Source organism: Ostrea edulis, chromosome 8 (genome assembly GCF_947568905.1).
Source record: "Ostrea edulis chromosome 8, xbOstEdul1.1, whole genome shotgun sequence".
NCBI classification, from domain to species: domain Eukaryota; kingdom Metazoa; phylum Mollusca; class Bivalvia; order Ostreida; family Ostreidae; genus Ostrea; species Ostrea edulis.
Window position 1 is genome coordinate 23,609,982 of NC_079171.1, and position 21,903 is coordinate 23,631,884.

The 21,903-nt window shown below is 34.8% G+C and overlaps 1 protein-coding gene across 8 annotated transcripts; it reads right to left on the reverse strand.

The window, feature by feature from the left end:
- Nucleotides 1-4,833: 4,833 nt before the first annotated feature.
- LOC125660723 (galactoside alpha-(1,2)-fucosyltransferase 1-like) lies at nt 4,834-21,489 on the reverse strand. Of its 8 annotated transcripts, none has more exons than XM_048892537.2 (4): nt 21,264-21,465; nt 13,493-13,587; nt 8,096-8,169; nt 4,834-7,369 (listed from the first exon to the last, which is right to left on the reverse strand). In XM_048892537.2, the coding sequence occupies exon 4, from the start codon at nt 6,976-6,978 to the stop codon at nt 5,899-5,901; it is 1,080 nt and encodes a 359-aa protein (XP_048748494.1). In that variant the 5' UTR covers nt 6,979-7,369; nt 8,096-8,169; nt 13,493-13,587; nt 21,264-21,465; the 3' UTR covers nt 4,834-5,898. The 8 variants fall into 8 exon arrangements, 4 of the variants coding, with proteins under 4 accessions (XP_048748494.1, XP_056003183.1, XP_048748491.1 ...); XM_056147208.1 differs by lacking the exon at nt 21,264-21,465 and adding an exon at nt 16,014-16,225; XR_008797994.1 differs by lacking the exon at nt 8,096-8,169 and having other exon boundaries at nt 21,264-21,476.
- Between the last annotated feature and the right edge of the window lie 414 nt (nt 21,490-21,903).

Below are 21,903 nucleotides of genomic sequence, written 5' to 3' on the forward strand. Positions count from 1 at the left end.
CAACAACAAAACATTGAATTTTTTTTTCATTACAATTTCTTCGGTTTTTCCTTCAGTACCTTTACATGTAGCTATCTCTGATTAGAAATCACTTTCACCGCGCATGGTCATAGGCTTACCGACGAAACGAGAAATTCCTATCTTGGTTATTTTGTACTTTATTGATCAAATTCGATGTTGTTTTTGTGTAGCAATTTATAGATACATGTAACATGTATATACACTGTATTCATATATTTACCCGTTTTGTATGTACAACCTTCATTGTAAACGTTATGGAGTTCAGAATATGGTGTTTAATAGACCATTTAACAAACGCCTAATCCGTTAAACATACTTATTGGGTAGCCACTGCTTCTTCGCCAATAGTCTGTTATTTGAAGATAAAGAAATCGTCTTGCTATGTAACAATGAAGGTTGTTTATTGTCACAAGTTAAACACACATCTACCATGACACGGGACCTCTGGTTTCAAAAGGAGGCTCAAACACTCTGAAATAATTTCTAAAATCAGCACTAGTTGGTTTAATCATAAAATATAGGATGATATATAATATGGATATATGCCAAAAAGGCAGTAAATATGCAAATTTGGATAACAACATGATTTTCAAAAAAAAATTATTTTAACACATATGAACAAAAGACTGGCGGATTTGAACTCGGCATCTGCAGTTTACCAGCCTAAAACTTTAACCATAGAACTTCGATGATCGACAAAGAAATCGATCGATAAAAATAATTTCACAACACATTTAAATCGCCATCTTGGGACGTATTGTCATAAAGAGTATAATATTTAGTGTAGTGAGCTACCTTAAGGTCTTATCCAAAACACCCATGATATTTGATTATAATGTGTTTTAAACGTCTTATTCAAAATTCAGTGACCATGGAATTAACAATTTGTCCCGTAGAGATGTTCTATATTAAATTAAAATTTTTAAAATACAATTACCGTGCGGTGTCGGAGATGTTCAAAGGTAGAATGATATATGGGGAACTTGGGAGATACCCTCTTCAAGTAATAGTTAAGATAAAAATGATACCGATTTGGGCGAAACTTCATTTCTCTAGTAACAATGATAAATTACACGCTAAGATATGTCCTTTAGTTAAAAAAGAAGAAATGGTTAAAACTTATCAAAAATATATTAAATGAATGTGGACTCTCATATATATGGACAATATAATTTCTATATAATCAAATTGGGTGAAACAGGAAGTTAAAAGAATATTAATAGATCAATTTATTCAAGAGTGGGGGAGTAATATTTATCTTTCTCCCAAATGTTTAAATTACAGAATTTTGCAAATACTCTGATATTCGAGAGTTGTCTCACTATTCTGCCTGGAAAATATGCATTGATTTTATATAAATGTAAATTTAAATGTAAATAATTTTAAACTACCCATTGAGTGTGGAAGTAGGAATAATACTCCTAGAACTCAATTTCATTCTGTTATTCGTGTAATCAAAACAAAGTAGGACACGAATACATTACATTTTAGAGTGTACACAACATAATTTAACAAATGCCAGATGAGCTTTATTGACTGAAAATCTAACAAAGAATCCAAATATCTTAAAATTCCACAAGCTATTTACATCAACAAATTTCGCACTGCTTAAAAGTTTATGTAAATTTCTACTTGTTATAAAGGAAAATTTGAACCTTACGTAGCTTTAATGATTTAATTAGGCTATAATTTGGTCTCGTAGTAATGTTCATTTGCCGAATAAATGTTTCTCCACTTTATACATAGTGGTATAAAAATATTTATTCCTGTACATGTTGTATATGCAGTATTCTGTATTTTCCAACCTCCTCTCTGTAATGTATGACTGTATATTTATGAGAATAAAGCATTGATAGATTGATTGAAGGTTAACGGACGGCAACGAACAATCACGGATCGCATTATGTCTCCTGATCCAATTGACTTGTAATAAACTAACGTGATTGCTATTTTTTGGTTTTGTTGTTTGTCGAATTTCTAAAGTTAACTCAAGGGCCTCAGCTTCGACTCATCCACGATTTCCAACTAGGGATGTGGGGGTATATACAGCACCCTCTTAAAAACTTTAATTCTGAATCTATGAAGTGTACATGAATAAGAATTATTCTTAAGAATTTCAACGTCACAAACTAAGAACACGAAACATCGGCTTGCAGAATTTACCCATTAGAGCGACAAAAGTTGTGTAAACATAAAGTTCAAGACCAATATCCATGGTATCCAACACATCTGCACGAGATGATACTTATTTGTATATTTCAATATATCAAAAGCCTACCGAAAAAGACAAAACAGCACAGACACAATTTGTAGCAGGTATCGATACAAATTATTCTCTTGAAGTCTTCAAATATATCTTTCGTTTTATTTACATGAAGTATTCCCACAAAAATGTACCACGTGCGTATGTAAATTATGTTACATGTAACTCGTTCGTTGTTTAGAGCAAATATAGAATTCATTCATTCAATTAAGATAATATCTAAATATTTTCGTCGGAATTCTGTTAGAATATTAGTACAAGAATCGCCGTATTATTTATTTCCGCAGAAAACTAAATGCAATATATCGAAGTAAATATTCATCTAACCAGAGTTCTACCCCTCCCTCCTCCTTATATCCATGCGCGATTAAGATTATTCTTTCGATGGTCTTCATATGTCTCTCATCATTATCGTTTGGCTAAAAATTTGATATATTATACATAACGTTATTAACCATGATAATAAATCTTAAACTCGATGAAAGACATGCAGTACCTGTTTTGATACCAGCAGTCTCATCTTCTCCCAACTGTATCCAGTTGCAAATCTGCTAGGACGATATCTAGAATATTTTCACATTCCTTCAAAAACAATCTCTGCATTCAATTGATATTACTAAGAATTTTATGTGCATGGCATCGATTTTATTTAAAAATTCAATTAAATACACTGTCATGAGTCAAACTAGATCCAGTTGGATATGAGCTAGGGTAGAAGTGAAGATGTGAATCCGCAGGACGGACGCGATGCCAAAGAATAGCTCGCCGCTACGCGACTCAAGGCTTGGTAGAGGGAACTTTCTTCTTTGCGTCCCATACAGCGGTCTCAGTTTGGTCCTTTTGGGTCGACGGAGTAGCAGTGAAAATGGGACGGATGCCTTGCTGCCGCTTGTATCAGGACTTGAGATATTTTCCCCAACAAATCAGCACGCGTATGAAAGCGCATGTTTTCAAAACATAATCTATTTCACAATGGTGGTATGATTTTACTGAAGTAAAGCCTAGTCGGTGAAAAAGCTTTAATATGTGAAAGTAAATAATCTTAATGTACATTTTTTTCAAACGACAAAAATATATATTTATAAGTCTTACTTGATATACATCACAAACAAAATTACTTTTTGAATTTCGATTCTCTATGCGTGATAACATATATATGCAAGTATATCGAAAATTATTTATGGGGTGTTTCCACCAGAGCTCGATCAGTCGCCAGAGAGAATTGTGTTTGTCCGCACGCATATAAATGTTTATTGTCTTCGTGTATTCCGGTTTCCTCCCACATCTTAATGATGCCTCCCTGTCAATATCTGAGATGACGAGGGACTGTATAATCAATACCTGTATAGGAGGTTAATAGCGCTATCGGAAAAAATCGCGATTTTTTTTTCATTTAGCAACAAATCCCACTCTGTTTAACAACTTTTAATATCCCGAACCCGATTTCGTATCAATATGAAAGATTAATTCACTGAATGTTTAATTCGCGGAAATTTTGTTTCAGCGAATATAGCGAAAATTAACTCCGCGAGTTAATTCCCTGCTATACAGAAGTTTTAGAACTTACTGCCGTTAATAAACAACGTTAAACAATCATGATCTACATTAAAAGATCCTCATACAAATAGAAAATAACAACCTTCCTAACAGTTCTACAATATAGAAGACTTTCATTTGTTTTGTATAGTTTTACGGCTCATTCAAGAATTATTCACCCATGTAGAGATGTCACCAGCAGAAGGTAAAATGTCATATACTCACATAGTTTGACTTATACATGGCGTCCAGACCCATAATAGTGAAACTCCTTTATCGTGCCAACGTCTATCGTTTCACGGGAACTCCATTTCCAAGATCATGTTTGAACACCGGGATTTGCCTGGCACGGCGCCGGGTTGCAGAATCGAACCTGGATCTGCCGGTTAAGAAGCGAGCGCCTTAACCACTACATGTACCTAATGCCTACATGAGCAGGCAGATATCCTGCAATGGCATCATAGATTATGAAATGCGTCAAATGATCTCATGATGCCAATAAATGAAAACCAACCTCGTCAAAAAGCTTTATTCTATGAGATGATGAAGACCCAGGCTGCACTGGAATCTTCATTGGTGGTAGAATTATAATAATTAAATGAATCGCACAAGGTATATACATACCAAGTCCGATCTCGTACATGTAACTCTTATACGATACCCATTTTGATGCACCAGATGCGCATTTTGACAAATAATGTATCTTCAACGATGCCCAAGCCGAAATTTTGGAAATCCGAAAAAAGCAATAAACTTGTAAGAGCTAAAAGGAAAACCAGAGCGCCAAAGACTGGAGCCAAATTTGTCGAAGGATCAGATCTATGTATGAGGGAGATAATCCTTAATTTTGAAATGAATTCCTAAATTTTATCACAGCAATTACATATACATCCGTATTACATGTATTAAACAGCACTCTTACAAAACTCGTAGCTGTGACAAATAGATCGACAGACAAAGCAATTACAACATGTCGCGATGGTTTCCAGACGAAAACATAAAATAGACACTAATGAGTGGAAATAAAATCAATAAAAATTTATTTATTAAAAGAAACCAATATTTTCATTATACAAATTGATGATCAGCAACATAGTATGTTAAAATGGAATGCTTTCCAAGAAAATATCACCTGCAAAATGCACTGGAAGAAAGTTGTCCAACGGAAAAACACAACGGAATTATAATTTTTAACACAAGCAATGTTATTAGGAAATAACACATGGCAGATGGCACATTACAATATCTTACATACGTATACTTAACATAGAAGGAAAACAGCACAATCAAATTTGAAAGAGAAACTGTAACCAATGAGTTTTCCACAGAAAATATGCCTCATGTAATAAAATATTCGCTTTAAAATGCTAGTAAATCAAGGGGTTATTCTTCAATGTCACGTTTCCATAATGAAATTCTGAAACAAATCTCAGTGATAATAAAAAAGAGAAGAAACTGGGTAGGTCTGAGGAAATTGCTTTTGCGTGACTGAAATTCAACTTGTTCAATATATACTTAATAGTTCAGTCCTGTATTGAAAGTTTGGTTGTACATATTTTGAACATGTTACCGAATATAACACTCGGATTTCCACGATGGGATCTTACTAGCGAAGCCTCTTGTTTTGAATCTGGGGGAAACGCTGTAAATGCACATACATGTACTTATAAAATGAGCCGGTTAAGATTTACAATAATAAATAAAGTTTCCACATTGAAGCTGTAAAAATAGTACATGTATACCATTCTGTGTTGCAATCACCAAACAGGGATGGTGGCCGTGTAAGAATGAATACAACTGAAGACTCAGAGAGAATTTCCATGCAAGAAACAGATAAAAATTACATAAGTATATAATAAGAAAGGTGTCATAAATATACTACCGTTATTTGTAAACAGGTAACTGGTTCTGGAATGTATTCTTGGTGGTAATGTATGGAATTGGTTAAAGTGAACAAACTGGTATAGGTTAATCACAAGTAAATAAATATTGTATTCAATATAATAATTCAAAAACAATGGAAAAAAATATATCAATACATATCAATAAGAAAATTGGGGACGTTAATGAAATCCACCTCACTCCATGCCGACCCACCGCGGGGGGTAGTATTCAGTCCTGTTGTATTGTTTTAACAACCAGCTGTTGTTGGAGGGGAAATTCCGGTAATAGACAACTTCCCCACCAGCAAGATAGGCACCCCACCACCCAAAACTTCCGGTGGAAACGATGCTATGGTTACACTGCGCAAGGAACGCCATATCGCTTCCCGCACTTCCGGTGGATACATATTTCACATCGTCACCTTTCATGTTGTTTTTACACCATGTTAAATCGTCACTAACAACTAAAAACATCAGATGTTTGAATCTATCCCTGAAATATTGAAAGGCCTTGGTAAAGTATTCTTTAGTGGCAACATTATAGCCACGTGACAGTTCTCTCTTACTGTTCATGTCGCCTCTACGCACGTGCACTCCCACAGTCAGTTTGTCACCAACATTCAGCGATATCTGCGTTTGCCGAGCTTTGTCAAAGTGGCTGGCTCTGAATTTGAACGATTTTCTCACTTCGTCTCTAATAAAATCGAAATATTTCCAACTCTGGTAGAACCCTCCCAACGAATAGTTCATGTCATGTTTCAAGCTCTCTAAAGACTTGTCATACACCCCAGCTCCTCGCTCACCAACACCCTTTATGTTCTTTGGTTGTGTGTTGGTCACCTGGTTAATGTCAAACACTTGCAATAAAGAATTCCCGCGTAATATCATCGGTTTATAATTGTGACGCTTGGCGATCCCAAGGAGAGAAGCGAACTCAAACATTTTGTTACCCAAACGCCCGTTCCCGGTGCAGATCATGATGTGCGAGTTTCGGAACGTCTCAGTACTTTCCCTGCTATTGAATAGCATGGTAATTTTTGAAATAGTCACGTGGTCTGTAGAAAACTTGGCGGTACCTGACGGTTGATATCTATAGACATCAGTAGCAACCATACCTCGGAATCTTCCGTTGGAGTCATAAACATTCGTAGACATCAAATAGTTAGAAAAAAAATAATACGTCATACAGACGAGAGAGAAAACGGGAAAGACGAACATACATTTTCTCCATATTGGCACCACAGACCAGCAGTATTTTGTCCTCGTTTCGACCATTTCCTCAAAGTCCAACTGATTGATAAAAGCAGCATAAAATCCTGGCCCCTGCTACATACGAACTACCTAATCTTGTAGAAAACAGTACTGTTTCTTACATATAACAAGCAAAGCTGGTTAGCGTTCTTTCTATATTAAAAGAATCAACAATTACGTGCAGATATTCGGGTGACCTTTTTTCACTTTGTTAAAGCTCATCATCAGCCTCTGAATTCCAATTTTCATATTCTCCACTAAGAGCTTCTCGGGACATTTCTTCAATGGTCACATGCTTTGTACCGTACTCTTTATCAATTCCTCTACAAAATTCATAGTGAGTTTAAAGGTAACTGGTTGCTGTTTTTTCTCAATATGGGGATATACTTGTGACCTCCATGATATTCCACGTTCTCTACAAATACAGAAAAACAGCCTGTGATTTACGAAACAGAAATGTCATTTACTATTTACATAACATATCTTAAATTTCGTAACATTTGTGTTCAATCATGCAGTTTGAAGTATAGCAATGTACTGCAGACCTTCATTTCTCTGGAATAAATTTTTGTACAGACCAAATGGATATAGACCCATCTTATCAAAATCCTCATAAATAACCTCAAATTTACAATGCAACCTTTTCTGTACATGATTCGGGTATCATATATTTTTCAATACCTACCTCATTTAGCTTAAACAAGATGAAATTATGAAACACTGTGCACCAAGAGATAACAAAGAACAATAAACAAGAGGCCCATGGGCCTAGAATCGCTCTTCTGATACATTGTAGAACAGGCAAAAATCCTCACTAACCAGGATTCAACAATTAACAAAGTTTGATGATGTTAAGTCAAATAGTACCTGAAAATTTAAATGTAACTGTCCAAAAGTAGGTCACGGTGACCTAATTTTGGTCGACACATTGAAGACTCAAGATGAATCAACTGACAAGTCAAATAGTATTCAAATATAGCCGTCAAATCCCAAAAGAAGGCCACAGTGACCTACTTTTTGGTCGACACACTCCAAAGACTCAAGATGCATCAACTGCCAAAGTTTGATAATTGAAGTCAAATAGTATCTGAAATATTCAGATATAAACGTCAAATTCCAAAAGTAGGTCACAGTGACTTACTTTTTGGTCGACACACTCTGAAGACTCAAGACCCATCAACTGACAAAGTTTGATGATTGTAAGTCAAATGGTATCTGAAATATTCAAATATAGCCGTCAAAATCCAAAAATAGGTCACTGTGAGCTACATTTTAGTCAACACACTCTGAAGACTCAACATGCATCAACTGACAAAGTTTGATAATTGTAAGTCAAATAGAATCTGAAATATTAAAATATAGCCGTCAAATTCCAAAACTAGGTCACGGCGATCTACTTTTTGGTCAACAAACTATGAAGACTCAAGATGCATCAACTGACAAAGTTTAATGATCCTAGCTATCATAATGTCCAAAATATGCACCTAAAATTAAAAATGTGAAATTTGAATGTCTGCAAAATTCAAAAAGTAGGTCACTGTGACCTATTTTTTATATAAATATGTTTCGAGGCCTCTAGACGCATCAACTTACAAGGTTTGATGATTTTAAACCTCCCAGTATCTGAAATAACAACCTAAACTGTATTCATAAATGATTAGCCATAAAATTCAGAAAGTAGGTCATGGTGACATACTTTTCAATGACACAGTTCAAGGTCCCATGATCCATCAACTGACAACTTTTGATGATCATAGGCTCAAAAGTGTCCAAGATATGCATTAAAATCCATTTAGTAATAATTACCTGCGAAATTCAAGATGTCGGTCACCATGACCTATTTTTGAGACAACATGATATTAGGTCCTAAGATGCATCAACTGACAAAATCTGATGATCCTAGTCCTTATACTAAGCAAAATATCAAAGTTTTAACAAAACAAAATTTAAGGTCAACTTTGAAGTGACATTGACCACACCCTTTGCCCCAGGATGATGCCTTGAACAATTTTTTTATCTACAACCTATCCTCATCCTTATGCATAAGTTTGGTGATAGTTTGCCCAGTGGTTCTTGAGAAGAAGATTTTTTAGCAATTACTACTTTTGTTTGCATTTTCCTAATTATCTCCCCTTGTTAAAGGGTCACAACCCTAGTTTCAGTACAAATGAAAGCCCTTGGGCCAAGGATACCCTGTGACAAATTTGACAAAAATTGGCCAAGTGGATCTTGAGATATAGCCCTTTTTCCAAAAAGTTGACACACACCGCACGCCAGACATGGCCATATGATTAGCTCTTTGAGCCTTCGGCTCAGAAGAGCTAAAAAGGCCAAAACTTCAAACTGTTATACAAGGAAAAGTCTTGTCACAAGAAAAGATATGAAACATGAAAGCCCTATATCTCACCATGCATAAGTTACATGTATGAGCAAGGTTAAGAATTTACTTAAAGTTTGGAATTTGAGTCAAACTCCCAAGGTCACAAGGTCAAAAACACGACACCAAATTACACTGTATCATTTACAGTAACCAAACACATATATTGCAATTCATACATGAAGTAGTATCTAAACGGTAAAATTTGCAGAATCTAAACACAGCAGAATTCACAGTATCTAACCACAGCAAAATTTACAGTATCTAACCACAGTAAAATTTACAGTATCTAAACAGAGGAAAATTTACAGAATCTCAACACAGCAAAATTTACAGTATCTAATCACAGTCAAATTTACAGTATCTAAACACAGTCAAATTTACAGTATCAAAACACTTACAATACAGTTCATAGTAGAATGTAAACACAGTAAAATATACAGTATTTAAACATGGTGGCATTTACATTATCTAAACACAGTAAAATTTTCAGTATCTAAACACAGTAACAACAGTATTTAAATCGTCAAATTTACAGTATACAGACACAGTAAATTTACAGTATTTAGACACAGTAAAAAATTTACAGTATCTAAACATTGTATAATTTACAGTATCTGAACAAAGTAAATTTTACAGTATTTAAACATAGTAGAATTTACAGAATTTAAGCACATACAGTGCAGTTCATATTAGTATGTGAACAAAGTAAAACTTACAGTATCAAAACACAGGAAAATTAACAGCAAAATTTACAGTATTTAGATACAACAAAATTTACAGCACCTAAACACAGTAATGATTACAGTATCTAAACATGGTAGACCTTACAGTATCGAAACACAGTGAAATTCACAAACTCTAAACACAGTAAAATTTACAGCATCTAAACACAGTACAATTTACAGTATCTAAACACAGTAAAATTTACAGTACCTACAGTGCTGATATGATACAGATTACAATATCTACAGTGAAACAATCTGTAAGTTCATGATATCTAATCTACTGCAAGAAAATACATCATCCTGAGTGTGTCAATATTAACGTGTTTATAGCATAAAATTCTAACTGTGCTAAAATAAGTATGCTTACTGTTACTATAAACATCTGCAATATGATTCCAATCAAACCAATGCATGTATGTTTACAGTCCCTAAACAGCTGACATAAAGTCCTAGCTGTGCTAATGTAAGTATTTTACTGTGTCTAAAAAGCTGACATAAAGTTCTAGCCGTGCTAATGTAAGTATTTTACTGTATCTAAGCAGCTGACATAAAGTTCTAGCAGTGCTAATGTAAGTATTTTACTGTATCTAAACAGCTAACATAAAGTTCTAGCCGTGCTAATGTAAGTATTTTACTGTATCTAAACAGCTGACATAAAGTTCTAGCAGTGCTGATGTGAGTATTTTACTGTATCTAAACAGCTGACACAAACTTCTGGCAGTGCTAATGTAAGTATTTTACTGTATATATACAAATGACATAAAGTTCTAGCAGTGCTAATGTAAGTATTTTACGGCATCTAAACAATTGACATAAAGTATTAGCAGTGCTAATGTAAATCTTTTACTGTATCTAAACAGCTAACATAAAGTTCTAGCCGTGCTAATGTAAGTATTTTACTGCATCTAAACAGTTGACATAAAGTCCTACATGTAGCAGTGCTAATGTGAGTATTTTACTGTATCTAAACAGCTGACATAAAGTTCTAGCAGTGCTAATGTGAGTATTTTACTGTATCTAAACAGCTAACATAAAGTTCTAGCCGTGCTAATTTGCTGTATCTAGACAATGCAGTACAATTCTAATCAAACCAATGCATGTATGTTTACAGAATCTAAACGAAAAATTACGATACACAATTGCAAAATTATGATTATCTTTAGCATGCTGACAACTGACAAGGCCTGACAAGTAATTGGCGAATAAAGCTAGTGTAAAACATGAAAATGAAAACAATGAGGGTTTGGAATTTTTATAATCTCAGTTTAACTTAGTGTAAAATGTCTATTAATCTCACCCGCTTCAACATATTATCTTAAATATTAGTACAACTTTACGTAACACTTCTTCAGTACTAACTCCCCACTAACCATGAAGGACGCAGTGCTTACGGTACATGAATCACCTTCTAATCCTCTACACATAGCCATATGATCCTTATCTGTATTTTAGAACCCCATTCTGTGGTGCAGCAGTTAGTCACCTCCTGTTACATTAACTTAGTGAGAGTTACATTAATCTGGGATCCATTGTTAATGAATACAAGGATATAGAACAATATGCAGCTCAAGTACTACACTTAAGGCCAAGTAAAATTAGTTAGTAGATAATCATTCCCGCCAGCCCCTCGAAAATCGCCCCACCCCGATTTTTTTTATTTTTCAAAATTACGATTTCCGGATATTTTTATGTCCGGTCCGGTATCGTAAACTTACTTTGTTTCACTTTGCCTTTTAGAAACCCAAATACACATGTAATTATGATTTATAAAGCCTTTTCTCAATGATAGAAGGCATTTTCGAGGTCAAGAATACCATGGCGAAAAATAAAAAATAAAAAATAAAATCCTCCCACCCGCCCCATTTTTTTGTGAAGTTTGAATGATAATCTACTAATTAATTTTACTTGGCTTAACTGGCGCGATATTCAGTACATATATAACTGCAGGTTCTCAGTTCCTAGTGTGCAGAAGTACATGTGATGGTCATGCAAAACTTTCAATAATGAATTCAACAAATTGCAGTTTTGTCTTTCGATATCAAAGCAAAACATTTTCAGTGGATGGAAACTCTACTTAAATAACTTGTAAAATGTTACAGGGGGCATAAATATTCTACAATTTAACTCATGACCTTCACCCTGACCAAATTACTGTCAGGTCATAAGTGATGTTTAAGTCATGCATACCTTTCTAATCATCCCTCTGTTCTAGGGGTCATAGAAGAACTTCTCGTCAAAACCAAAGTCTTTTAACCTTTGTGCCAAGTACAAACTGTGCATTTCTCCATCACAAAGCACTGAGACATACAGATATTCATTAAATAGAAGGACCAGCAGATGAGAAGATAAAAAGACAGACAATGCACACCTACCAAACTTGTGCACAGAGTATGAAAATAGCAATACTAACAAGATGTACTGTGAGCAATGCTCACTAAGAATACCCCCCGCTTACCCCAATCTCCCAAAGGCTGTTGTTAATAGGTGTAAATTACCTCTTTCCTGAGTGTTAAAATATGGTATGCCTTTGTAGAAGAAAATGAAAGATTTAGTCCGAACACAAATCCATGGCATAAACGTATAATTTTGACCTTGAGATCAAAGGTCAAGGTCATAAAGAGGTCATGAATGTACATGACACATAGTCTCATGGTGATACACCCATGTCTTATGGTATGACTGTCAAAACCCTCAATTTTGACCTTGAGGTCAAAGTTCAAGGTCATATAGAGGTCATGAAGGTACTCAACACATCATGTCATGGTGATACACTCATGTGTCAAATATGATATGCCTATGTCAAAGAACAAAGAAGTCATGGCCCTGACATAAATCCATTGTAAAAACCTTTAATTTTGACCTTGAAGTCAAGGTCATATGGAGGTCATGAAAGTACATGACACATCGTCTCATGGTGATACACTCATGTGTAAAATATGATATGCCTATGTCAAAGAACAAAGAAGTTATGGCCCGGACACGAATCCATTGCAAAAACCCTTTAATTTTGACCTTGAGGTCAAGGGTAAAGGTCATATAGAGGTCATGAAGGTATTCGACACATTGTCTCATGGTGATCTACCTGTGTGCCAAATATGGTATGCCTAAGTCAAAGAACAAAGAAGTTATGGCCCGGACACGAATCTGCACAGACAGACGGACAGACAGAGTGATTTCTATATACGGTACCCCCCAGAACTTCGTTCAGGTATAAAAATTATACATTTGTGGTTCTTCAGAGGAGTTTTAGATAATCTGCCTATACATCCCTTTTAAAATTCACAGTACTTCCTTATTTTTCTATTCTGTACTAAATCTAATTAAAATAAGCCCATGTGTTTGATATTTGTTTTTGTTAATAGCAGAATATGAATACAAAACCTATCTTAAATTATTCATATTACCTCACAATTGATCAATACAGTCTGCTTACCTAGAGATATCCTGAGTCACAGTCTTCATTGATTGCACTGGATCCTCCAGCTCCTCAGATTTTATATCAGGCCATTGCATCCATGGTGATGTTCTCTGAGAGGAAATACAGGATTACAATTGTCATTTATACCAGAAATTAATTATGCAGGCAGCATGAGATGGGTGAAAATTACAAACAGCAATCACAGTCATAAATCCTATCATTAATATCAAATCAAGAAGAGGAGAAACACAGACTTTTTGGAAACACTAGAGATTATGTGCAAACATGCAGACTTTTGGAAACACTAGAAGTGAGATTATGTGCCTAGGAGTAAGCATTCCCTGTTTGAGTGGTCATATTTCCCGCTATGAACCCTCCAACCTGATCGATCAAATTCACTATGAATGGTCTAGCACTTTGTATGAAAACGTCAGACAATATTATACACTGTAAATATATAGGACTACCCATCTGTAGACAGTGATTTGAATCTTGCAAACAGGTTTTAATTTTTTTTACCGATGACTTTCTATCAAAATGGCAGTTTTTTCTCCAAACCAATCAAATTCTAGAGTTTTCAATATCCAGATATCATTGCAAATATTCTTTCTCTTCGTTCCAGATCTGCAAGTTTTCTCTGTTGTGTTAAATCTAATTCATTCTTATAAACCCATGCAAATGTCATTTCAACCAGAACATGATTCTGTATACAAAATTCCTCACTCGTGCAAGAAATAAATTTGATTTTTGATAATACACAAGGGCATGAACAGCTACGCTTTTAAAATTCACACCAGCATACTAACACGCTTCTTGAAGTATGCAATGCTCCAGTCTGTAGCAGTAAAGGTTCTTCGTTGTGCCAAATCCTACCGTGACAAAGGATCTCCATTAAGGAGAGGGAGGGGTGAGGTTAGGGGTGGGAGACGAAGGGGGAGTGGGAGAGGGGAGAAAGAGGTTTAGTGGGGAGGTTCCCATACTTTTTTTTATATCTCCTTTCGTTTCTCCTTTTTAACCACTAATCTGCATCAAACTGATTGCACCGGATATACGCATTCGATGCTGTTCCCATTATGTTTTGACAGACAAAAGAAACAATTTACAAATTGAATACAGAAAATGACTGATTGATTTATTGATTGATTTATTGATGTTTTCCACCACACTCAACAATTTTTCAGTTATCTGGCGCGCCCAGTTTTTATTGGTGGAAGAGAGAACCCAGATACAATGTAACTGGGAAGAGATCACCGCCCTTCCGAAAGTAAACTGGGAAACTTTCTCACTTACCGGCGAGAGCGGGATTCGAACCTGCGCCGACAGAGATGAGGGGCCGTGTGATTTTGAGCGCGATGCTCTAACCACTCGGCCAAGGAGGCCGCTTACAGAAAATGAAGAATACATTTGCAATATTGCGTCATAAAGCCTGTTATATTTATATATCTTATAACCATTGCAGTGCATATGGGAGTAAACTAGCATGCAATACACTTCAGTACCCATATGCAATTTATCACTAATCAAAGATCGAGGGGTGGGAGGTGGGAGGGTAACCCCCTTCCATCCCCTCATTTAGGTAAAAATAAAATATAATTATGTGTTTCCAGTTTTCCGACACTACCTACTGTTTTGCCGCCAACCCTAAAGATTTTATTGACTATATAGAAATCTGCAATTTCAAACTGGAATTTTTTTTTCTTTTCGCGTTCTAGTTTCTCAGATTTACATTTCGACTACTATTGATCTTCAAAATGTTTGAAAAGTAACTGTAATGTGTATAGACATGTATTCAAAGTGTATCAAAAACTAAGTTTTAGAATGAATTATTTCAATAAAATAAAATGATTTTACCTACTTACTGTTCCTAATTTTTGGGGGAGTGAAATAGGAAACACACATATTTTATTTTGGCCTTAATTATCAGGTCATATCCAATAAAGACCTGTGACTATTTTAAGAAATGAACATCACTTTTGAGCTGTTCATGGTCAGTATGAACGGATTTGGATTTGAGGCAAATTCTGTGAATCGCGTTAGCGATTCAGAGAATTTGCCTCAAATCCAAATCCGTTCATATTGACCATGAACAGCTCAAAAGTGATGTTCATTTCTTATATTTATATTTATGTACTAAAACACCGTTTGTTTACATTGCTTCTATTTTGTTGCATAAAACGAACTCCTAGCCTCTGTCACAGTAGTTATTGTGACGTACATCAACACATAGACATGACGTCACGTTTCGCCTCGTCCTGCCTTTTATCAACATTGCAAGGTGCACTGTATTTTGGAGGTAGGAGACAGCAAGATTGGGATGATAATCCACGTAAGTTTACAATCTTAATCCAAGGGTGTGACCTGCGAGATCTTTGTAACAGATGTTCTATTTTTTTTCAAATCATTACGCTCTCTCAGTCGCGTGCTTTAAGCTAGTTCATAATCCGTTCATAGTCGATGTGAACGGATTGTGTCGCGCGCTGAAATTGGTTGGTTCATAGAGGAAAATGCGATTTGTAATATAAATATAACACTATACCTTATGTTAACTGTCTTAGGTTTGACAGAGTTCAGATTCCAGAATGGAACCATTAGTTTTAGGTTTGACAGAGTTCAGATCCCAGAATGGAACCATTAGACCTCACAGATGAAAAGTATCGTCCTAACCACTAGGCTTCTGTAATCAAAAGTTCTAATCAAAACTGAAGGTACAAAATGGAAATTGACATTGTACTGTACATGAAATTTCACACTTTTTTTTGTACAATATATACATAAAAATCACTTACACTTGTAATGTATATTGCCATTTCATACATTTGTCACATATAATTAGGTGGGGTATTACACCTATTGAATAAACTACAGCTGAACCCAATACCTAACAGATAAAGATCATTTACATTTAGTTGTGATAACACAATCTTACATGATATACAGTGGCATGGGCAGAGAAAGAAATTCAATGATAATTAACTAATACTAGTACGAGACAGATCAGATCAGTAATAGTGTAATTTCATATTTGCCTTTAATATCCAGCTAGTTGAAATGACACATATATACACAATCCAGTTGGCAAATACACCTGATCTATATATATGTATACACTGTGTACACCATTTCACCTTGATATAAGATCACACTATAAATATCCACAGAGTCAGCTCATTTAACAAGTCCAATCACTATTTCTAATTCAATTATATCTGGCCATTTAAATACTGACCAACTCTAAATACTAGTTATCTAAATCCATGCATGAATTGATTAGTGGGTATGGTGTTGTTAATGATTTTTTAAATCTGGATTAAACTGACATAACTAGCAGTAGACTACAATACATAATGATTAGATATATAGTATCTGAACTATGATGCTAATACTGGACTACTTAAGGTATAGTGATTGCAAGGCATCACGTGGTTTATTCATGTAGTATCTAAAAAGAGACTATTTTGTTTCCAATTTCGGAATATGTCAAGCGCTTATGTATCAGTAATAATGACAGACGATGGAAACAAAGACTTGTCAGTTATAACCAGACACAGGGTAAAGTGAAAATATGTTTAGAACTATACGAATAAAATACAATACAAATGAAAAAAATCCCTTATGTTTTAATTATCTTTTTTTTAAAAATAGTCATTAAGGCCCAAAGTCTCTATGATACATGTAACCCAACCCAACCACCCCCCCCCCCCCCCCCCCCCCCCCCCCCCCCATCCCTCCCCTTCCCCTGTTAATTTTCAGTCTTACAGCACGTAAATTTAATTCACAAACCACTAAGCCTATTAATATCATAATATATAATGCTATGAATTTCATAACATGTAGGCCTATATTGTGTTAGTGCACATAAATCTAAAATGCTACTACATGTATGTAATGTGGATGTTAATTTAAGAGAAATCAAAAAGTGTGTATTCTGAAAAGCAGCACTTGCTGTTAATTTCTCAATTAGTTAAGTTATTTCTTATAATATAAAAAGTAAGAAAGTTTTGTTGTTTGATAATCGCTTCGTTTGAAAGGAGAAAAAATAAAGACGTTGCAGGTATCGACGTCACAATGCACAGTTTACATCGGATGGGTTACATTTCCCGTGTTTTTAACATACGCTTACAGAGAATGAATATACAAGTTATTTCAAATAGAAAGTAATAAAAACATCTCCAAAGCAACAGTACTATCATTCTATGTAGAATAAATTCACTAATAAACATCAAAACAATTTCATAGTTTTAATATGAGTTGAAATAAATACATGTAAGATGCATATTTATTGTAATTATCACCTGCAGCATTTACATAAGGAGGGGGGGGGGGGGGGGGTAACTATAGTGATCATAGTGCCATATAGTAAACCTGAAAACCAATATTGATACTTTCAGGAAAAAATCCTCCTAACATCTGTTAAAACATATTTAAAAATAAATAAAAATTAATTGGTCATTTATTCCTCAGGGGGTTAAAATATGTCTGCTTTGGTGAATAATTAAATTGCCTTCTAAAAATTGCGAAATTGCTCATAAGCAGCCCAAGCAGTGCTTCTACTTCATATGAAAATAAATGGGCATATTAATACAAATCATATATCATTTAAGGCTTTAACTTCAATTTGATATAAAATTTGTATCCCTTACCCCTTTTGTATCATTTTTAAACATCACCTGAAATACCTGTATCATTTATTACGGAAAGTCAACAAGAGGGGTTACTATGACAACCGTAGCGTCACAATTTCCGTGAAAACCCTATATGATACTTTCATAATGAGCTACAGATACTGTCAACTATAAAATATGTAAAAATCAAAAAAATTCATAGATTCTTTAATGTTCAATGACCCATGCAATCACTACCTTAAGTACACTCAATAATAGCTATAGTTGGGGAAGGGGGGAGGGGGCATTTTACTCGTTATAGATCACAAAGCCCATAAAATGGTCAAACATATAATATATAATTTAATGAAAGAAAGCAAAAGTGAGCAAGCTCACATATCCTATGCTCAACATTGATTGCTTGACAATGTCTCACATCATGAATGGTAATGCTATGCATTACTGCAAGAACAGGACAGACAGGATCAAAATTCTAAGTTCAAAAGGGGCATAATATAACTCCCAGAAAAGTTATTGAATCAGAATTTCCTGGGAATATGCACATCTACAGTGTGTTCTTATCAGCTGCAAAGTTTCACGAAATTTTGGTGAGCGGTCTCAGAGGAGTTGTCCTGACCTGACAAGAGGGAGAATGACGGATTTGATGGATGGATAAAAAATATTACACTCTCTGCAACTTCGTTGTGTGGGTTATAATAAACTGCAATACTCCTGTGCTTTAATATTTTGACAACTAGCTTTAAAATCAATGTAGTATACTTTAAAGGGACTGGTTCACGATTTTTGAAAAAAATATTTTTAATTTTTGATGTTGAACATTAAAAATATAACTGATTTAATGTCGACAGCAAAAATTTTGAAATTCTGAACACAAGAAAAAAAGCAATATTTTAGCCTTAGATCTATGTTATGTAAACAAAGACTCGAGTCTTTTCATGTATACAAACAAACCAGTGAAATGTTAATTTTGTAATATCAAGCATCTTAAATTTGCATGGTCACAAATTTTAACTTTTAGATGACACATTTTACCCAAAGAATGCTTGAAATGTAAAAGATATAATAAACATAGATCTATATACATTCTTTTGATAATTTCATAAACATACCGCAATCTTTGTTTACAAAACAAATAATAAACTCTCTAGAATGAGCTTCTGTGATGATGTATAAGCTTAATTTTTATGTGAAATCTTTTAAACACATTAGACAATAGATTTTGATCATTAGAAATGAAAAACAAAATTTTGGGGAAAATCGTGGATCAGTCCCTTTAAGGCTGCATCAGATGAAGAGAGAAAATGCATAAAATTGCATGATGACAGGCAAATAGAATGGGGAGGGGGAGGTGCATAAATAACAAGCGGGGGGGGGGGGGGGGGGGAGAGATAGGGGGTGAACATGTTTACAGTTTTATCTCTATATTTTTAATGATTTCACTTTTCATATCTTTATGAAATTAAATGATATCCATTCCCTCATGAATGTGATAAAACTTAGGTAGCCAAGGGTTTTCATGAATTTTAGTCTTTTAATTATATCTACTTCATATTTATTTCTATTTATATCTAGATCAACAATGTTCATTGAAGTAGTAGACCTTTTTGCAGTTATTGAAAATTTAGAGATTTCGGTTCAACTTTTCACCATCAAACCTTGCTCTTCTCACTGAATTTATTTTTGTAACTTGAAATACACCTCTTTAACTTTGTGGTTATATACATAATTAATTTCTTTCAAGGCATTGCATCGGGTTTTATGAGATTTTAAATTTTGATCATTATCTTGTAAAATATATTGATGTGAAATATGTGCAACTTTAACAATTGATAAATTCATTCATTGGATAAATATACACATAAAAACTCTCTTAGTTATTGCATATAGTGTATATCAAACATATATTTAATACATTGCTTTTCTCTATTTCTAAGTTTTATGACAATTTAGAGCTGCTCAAACGTAGCCCATTTTTCCAATATTTCGTGATTTTTTCTCACTTCTGGTCGGCGCGGGTTCGAATCCCGCTCGCGCCGTTAAGTGAGAAAGTTTCCCAGTTTACTTTCCGAAGGTCGGTGGTCTCTTCCCAGGTGCATTGTATCTGAGTTCTCTCTTCCACCAATAAAAAACTGGGCACCACCATATTATAACTGAAAAATTGTTGAGTGTGGCGGAAAACAGCAAAACAATCAATCAATCAACCGTGACCTTTTTGCACCAAAATTATCTCAAAGTTATTTTTCCATGTCGAACCCAAACTAAACATGATCATGATGATAGAAAATTTGATATTTTGATATTTGCACAAAGTTTCATGAAAATCAGAGAGATAGCATGTGCCAACCTCTGCCTGATATCATAATGGACACCCTCTTAAGAAAATCTTTTTTCAATGAAATATATAGCAAAAATTGGAATGATGACTCACTTATATGGCCAGGTACTGTAGCTTAATCAGGCTATTTTAAACAGCTAAAAATAAAGCTATAGCTAAATATAGGGCCTAGAGATTGTGTTGGACCTGGTTAACATTAAATCACTATGTACAATGTGATGAGAATGAGAATCATTAACTTCATCTCTGTTTTAAATCAATAATAATGAAAAGTATATGAATATGAAACTGAAAGGTTCGTGATAAAATTGGTTCAATGGTGTGATAAAACACAGCCAAGGTATCTGAACTTTAATCAATAAACAGGTATAAACACAGGTGCCTGGGTCATAACATATGAATGCACAAGGTAAGATGTGTATTCCAAGCACCCGTAGATATAAATAGAGGGGGAGGGGGGGGGGGGGGGGGGCTTCTGTCAATATATAATATTTTTGTTTCTTTATAAATCTGTGTACATATAGATGTATATCTTTATATAGATTTATTGATTAAATGCCGATACCTGTAGATAAAACCACGGATTAACATCATCAACAAGTGACCGTGGTACTACAGCACGGACTGTCTAAACTTGAGGAACATATATTTACTAGCTTGTACATCCTAGTAGATTTACCCCCAGTTTTGTTCATGTTTGTCTTATAGGATCTAGACACACGTCCTTTACGACACAGTATTCCACTGCACGGAAGATCTATCTGCATTATGTAAACCTTAAAATACGAGTAGAGCTGTTAAATTTGCAATAAATCAAACTAATACCTACCATAAATATGTAAACTTCCAACACGTACCTGCTTGTTGACGCCGACCCACACTCGTGTCACGGTGTCGTAGTTTACAGTTTGCCATATTGAAACGGTGCCCCGTAAATTCGTTACCGTGGTACGTTGTTTTTCAACGTAAAAGAGATTCGCATCCCAGTTATGTGTATTGTCATGTTTAGGGGAAGTAAATTATCGATTTCTACATTAAACGAGATTTATGAAACCAAAACGAAAAACTGGGGTCATAGCACTGGGCTGCGTTCAAGATCGTAGCGGCTACGCCTAGGGGCTAGGTATGGTGGCTGATTTGTGCCATTTTACAATTTATCGTCTTTATGTTATATGGAGACGAAAAGACAATAAAACGATACTTAGCGACTTTTCGTCCCAAAATAACAAAACGACGACATAATGATGATATTAGCTATTTTCGCCTCAAAATAAGGACATAAATTGTAAATTTCAGGATTCCTGCACCCCTGGGGCCGTAGGTGTGGGGAAAAACTGCTCAAAATTGACCAATTTTCAAAAATCTTCTCATGAACCGCACATGTATATGGCAAACTAAATGCATGGTGATGTAGAGCAGGAAAGCCTCTACCAAAATTTTAAATTTCATGATCCCCGGGGTGGGGTTCT